Raw genomic sequence first — 6,000 nt, forward strand, 5'->3', positions numbered from 1 at the left:
GTTTTTTATTAATTAGATGGTATTTCTCACCAATGACTTTGTTTTAGTGGATTGCTCATTTTTAATAAGTTGAAGACTGACTTTTTGATCAACTGCAGTTCACCATTGGAATCATTGGCGGATCTGGCTTAGAAGATGAAAGTTTTGTTGAATGTAAAGAAGTGAAAGTTGTTGAAACACCTTTTGGAAATGTCCGTTGTTTCTTATTTTCAATTTTTCATTATTATAAATGATGTCCGATTATATTTGTTTATGTATTAAAATTCAACTCATGTCTGAGATGGTGTTGATGATGGCTTGAATTTAGTTGTAATGTTATATAATTCAAGACTTCTGATTCTCTAACAATTGGTCGAATACATGGAATCAGATGTGTTATATTGTCCAGGTACTTCAATTTTTTCAAAGTGATCTTCAAGACATTAAAAAAATTTTAATTCCATTTTGTTTTAAGGCATGGGAAAAACCATACAATCAACCCGACGAATGTTAATTATAAAGCAAATATTTGGGCCCTTAAGCAAGAGAGGTGCAATGTTTTAGTGGTAAGCTGTGCAGTTGGCTCCTTAAAAGAGACAATCGTACCTGGAGATGTCGTCATTTTAGACCAGTTCATTGATAGGTTGCTTTCTAATTAAAAAATAACATTACAAAAATTTATCAGAATTGAAAATTGATTTTTATTGTAATAGAAGAATCGTGCTACTGTGTAATAGTGTTGCATTAAAAAAATTTATAGTTGAAAAATTTTATTAAAGATAGCATGAAATTTGATAACTGATTATTTTTACAATGGGAAAAGTGAAATGGAATCCTTAGAATGATTAGTGAATGAAGCATGATCTAGAAGTTGGACGGAAACTTAATAAATAAAACGAAAGATGCAAAATTTTATTAAAGATACCATTTCTTGGTAAGGAGCAAAATTTTATTTTCAGAACTACCAAAAGACTGAGCACATTTTATGATGGCTCATCAGATCTTTTTCCTGGAGTCTGTCACATTCCGATGGCTCATCCTTTCTGTGAGGATTTAAACAAGGTGAAAGTTTATAAAATCCCTTAATTCATAAATGATTTACTTGAGTAGTTTCCAGGCTAACCTGATTGTTGAAATGAATTTGTAGTTGCAAGTATGAAGAACATCCTATACGATCAGATAGGCAATAAAATACTGACCTTGACCCGACTGGCAAAATAAAATTTATAACCACATTCTAACTACATTTGTTTGCTTTTCAATAATTTTGATTCATAATTAATTTTCAGCTTCTGCATTCAATTGCAAATGACTTAGGAATTAGAAGTCATGCAAGTGGAACGATTGTGGTCATAGAAGGCCCGCGGTTCTCCTCCAGAGCAGAGAGTAAAGTATGGCAGTCGTATGGAGCTTCTGTTGTTGGCATGACAACCTTTCCTGAGGTTTGTTTAAATGCTGTCCGTATTTCACCACATTAAATAAAGAGATTCACTATAAACGGGAGCTAAAAACGAAACGCATTTCTTATGTTTTGGTTTTGGCTTTTTTTCATAGCTGATTATTATTTCAAATGCCATTCTCTGCATTTTATAACATGTTTGATTTTGTATAATAATTACAAAGTGAAATGATTTGTTATAAAGATAATTGATTGATACAGGTTATTATTTATTTACCCATGTGTGCAAACATTGGGCACATTCTGAATGTACTGTTATTATATAACTGCACCATTAATTTCACAATTTAAAAAATCAAAGATCCAAAAATTTAGAGTAAAACTTATAAATTATAGAAATCTAAAATTGTGAATGTGGTTGACAGTCAACTCAATTCAAATATTTTTTTACTAATAGATAGTTAAGCTTTATGTCATTCAGTCTAGATGAGATATGGGTAAACTACAGACTGCGTGTGTTGTATCTTATTCTGTTTTACATCTACAAAAATTATTTTTGAGCCTTTTCACATTTTCAATATAAGCATTTAAACTAGAACCAAAACTTCACGAATATATGCACATTTAGTGTTCTGGTTTTGCCACTTCATTTTATTACTTCTCTGCAACCATTTTTTTGCTAAATATAATAGTTTAAGAATATTTCAATGCCAAATGAAACGATTGCAATTTATTTGGGTTTATTGAGAATAATGACATCAAGAATGATATGAAAAATTATGAACATTTGCAATTATGTATATATTAAACTATTTTGAAAATATAAAAAAGTTTTTGGTCATAAAAATAACAGGGCATGTTGCTTAAACAAACAGTGCAAACTATGTTTTATATTGCTTTATATCTGTTTCAATGCTGGGGTGCATCAAAGAGTGTATGACAGAAAAGGGTGATATATATATATATATATATATATATATATATATATATATATATGATATGATACTGCAAACTCTAACAGTGGACGAATAAAATTTATATATATATATATATATATATATATATATTAAATATATATATTAAAAATTTATATTTAACAAAATTATTATTGTGCGTAATTGTCACAAAAGAATAAATAAGCATGCACAATATCACCATAGCAATACAAAAAACAAAATTGTTACTGTACATAAACTAAATATATACAAGCATAGACATATTTAAACGTAAAATAAAAAGGTTTACAATTATTTTTTGAACTAAGAAAAACAAATTCCAGGTCTTCTCGTTGATGCTGGTAGGCTGCTGCAGATGGTGGACCAGCAACAGCAATATCTCTCGATGCAAACCGCAATCGTCTTACCAGAACCACCAGCAATTTCATATTATCCGACCGTAGACGCAAATTTGGAGCAGGCTCTTTTTTAGAAAATTTGTCTGAAGTATATCTTGGTGACAACCCATTTATACGATTACCGTGATCTTGAAAATAATTCTTTTCTCAACCTTCAGCAGTGCATTTCATGCAAAATGGGCATCACACGTTCAAATTTTAATTTACCGGCTACAAGTTTCGCAGCTCTACTTTGAACTGACTGAAGAATCGCAATTGACCTTATGGGCATTACAGTAATCCAGCCGTGTTGATATGAAAGCATGGACTAAACCCTCCATTGTTGGTCTGTCTAACAAATATCTAACTCCATATAAATTTCTTATGTGCGTAATACAAGGGACAGATATCATTTTGATGTGGTCCTTTATGGACAGTTTGCTATCAAGAAGAACCCCAATATTGGAGGCTGTTGTACTGAAGGATATATTGATATATTCGGGTATTGGTATATCAAAAAGATTTTAACAATTTTGATGCAATGTTGACAAAGTATTTATATAAAGTAGTTATTTAGGTCTAGTTTCTCACCCTTATTTTCTTAATCGTTTGCGGTCTAAACCGTTTTAGGACATATAAGGATAAATAATTCGAAATAGCACTGTTTTTGAAGCCGTTAAGGTAGAGAAAGTCACATCGTTTCAATATCTATGAGCTGCTCTGGATTGTACTGGAACAGCTGAAGCTGCCGTTCGAGCACGCATACGTGCAGCCTGGAATAAATGGCATCTCCTTGCTTCTATATTGATGCAGCGTGACATCCTACTACCACTACGATCAAGACTTTATAAATCTGTGATACGTCCGGTGTTGTAATATGGTGCAGAAACATGGCCAATGACAACCAAACTGGAACAACAACTTCAACGAACCGACATGAAAATGCTCCGATGGATGCAACGAATTAGTCTGAAGGACCACATCAAATCTACCGAAATCCTGCGTCGTGCTGGTTTAGATGATATAAAGGACGAATGCCGGCAACCTCGTCTGCGGGGGTTTGGTCATATCAAACGAAGTGGAAACAGTGCCATAACTTCTCTTGCAGATGTTGAAATACTTGGCACACGTCCCAAAGGCCGTCCAAAGAAGTCCTGGTCGCAAACAATCGAGCAAGACATGAAAGCTCTAAATTTAAATGAAATGGATACAACTGATCGTCTAATTTAGCGCAAAAAGTTGGTGGCAAAGAAAACAACGTCTTACCTCGGGAAACTGGGTCTCTGGACGCAAAACGAAGATTGATTGATTGATTAATGTTCATCCTTATCAACTGCTGCAACTGGATGTAACTGCGTCTTCCATTGGTTCAACTTTAATGAGTTATTTGGCATCCAATGACCAATCTCGTCATGCATTCAATAATAAATTGAAAGGATACTCTAAAATAGCAGCTGTTGAAGGAATAGTTAATGTCAATACTTTAAATAGAATGTTATCCAAACCACATGATGTTTTTGATGCCAAAGATTTTATTGTTGAAATGATTTCAGATGAGGTTACATACGGGCAGATAAATAACCTGGAGAGAAAACCGTTGAGATTTTTTCGTGTATTGGTATATCAAATAGATTTTGATAATTTTGATGCAATGTTGACAAAGTATTTATATAAAGTAGTTATTTAGGTCTAGTTTCTCACCCTTATTTTCTTAATCGTTTGCGGTCTAAACCGTTTTAGTTATTACATAAAGCCATTAGGGGTCAAAGATTGAGTGTGCAACTGGTGTTTGATCTTCATGTTCAATGATGATGATGGATGACTTTAAAGAAGTGCAAAAGAGAGCAACTAAAATGATGAGGGAATGTCGTTGTTTAGGTTATGAAGAGTGCTTAAAACGATTTCTTATTAGCAGCACATGTACGTTCAAAGCGGTGATCTTATCATGGTGTACAAACTGACAAGAATTCCAGTTAGATCATCACATTACTCTACTTTGGTTTAAGCAGAGAACGAAAGGACAAGGAGACATCAATACAAGATATCAACGCAAAAATTCAACATAAATATTCAGATACATGGAATGGATTTGAATATGTGGCTGAACGCGATTGATGTCAATCTTTTAAAAACTGATTGGATTGATTTTAGTTTAAGAAATTTGTCGTAAATTTAATATTTAGGGCTGATTTATTTGTTTTAGATTAACAAGGTTTTAATTCATTTACATTATTTTATATTTTTTATATATCTTTAACATAATTTTATTAATTTTCTTATCTACTTTTCCGGTTTATCTTTAGACTATGGCATGAGTTGGTTTTGTGGGGGCATATGAGCTTGTGTTCGCACCTTTTATATTTTCTATTATGTTGTATGTTTACACAGTTGTCTGACAAGTTGCATTTAGCAACTCGCCCTTAGTTTTGTTAACATTTTTGAAGATGTATGATTTGAAACTTTGTTTTATTAATTTGTTTGGTACCACTAAGCAAATTCATCACGCTTGAAGGTGTCGTTGGCAGCAGAACTGGCTTTACCATACACAGCACTTGCACTTGTCACGGACATGGACTCCTGGCAAGAATCTGATCACGTAATATACATTTTCATTATTATAGCAGTTCGATGTTTTGCATTGTGATGCTTTATAGTTTGGTTTTGACATTTGTGATGTTATTTTATTCAGTTAAAAATCTGCTGATAATGGCGTTTACGTTTTTCTATGTGAGTCTGATATAAAATGCTGATTTGTCTTATTCAAGCCAGCTTCTTGTTGTTTATTGTTTTTGTTTCTTAAATAATCAGGTTGCTCTTTTTTCAGGTTGATGTTGACAAAGTTATGAAACAAATGAAGAAAAATTCCCAATCATTCAAAAATATTATTCTTAATCTCATTCCTAAAATTTTGTCTCTCAACTGGCCAAAGTTGTTACAAAATTCTGAGGTAATTGCAACATAAACTATGATTTAGTAAAAATACGAAGTATTTGTTTTAATTTAAGTTGTTTTAGCGCAATAAATTACATCCAAATATTCCATTGGCATTTGGAATTAGACTTGTGATGCATTGTTTGCAAATGCGATACAGATGTATTGTCTACAAACAGCACATTATGTTTTTGAAAGGTCGTCAGTACAAACAACGTATAAGTATGATAAGCTGCAGAGCACTGTCACTCAACCTTCGAGCTCCATGCTCCACCGTTTTAAAATCTCTTCCTAGGAATTGTGTAACACATATAATCCTTTTTTTTAGTTTTAAAAATACCATAGAACCTTGTAGAAC

At 32.5% G+C, this 6,000-nt stretch overlaps 1 protein-coding gene across 1 annotated transcript; it reads left to right on the plus strand.

Moving 5' to 3' along the window:
• Positions 1-104: 104 nt before the first annotated feature.
• HELRODRAFT_63395 (hypothetical protein) lies at positions 105-5,673 on the plus strand (the record flags this gene model as incomplete). Its single annotated transcript, XM_009010488.1, has 7 exons — positions 105-191; positions 330-388; positions 455-622; positions 939-1,041; positions 1,269-1,421; positions 5,224-5,307; positions 5,536-5,673. Coding segments are annotated over 7 exons (792 nt in total), but the record flags the coding sequence as incomplete, so codon positions are not given.
• Positions 5,674-6,000: the final 327 nt, after the last annotated feature.

The sequence above is a fragment of the Helobdella robusta genome (assembly GCF_000326865.2).
Source record: "Helobdella robusta unplaced genomic scaffold HELROscaffold_1, whole genome shotgun sequence".
Classification (NCBI taxonomy): domain Eukaryota; kingdom Metazoa; phylum Annelida; class Clitellata; order Rhynchobdellida; family Glossiphoniidae; genus Helobdella; species Helobdella robusta.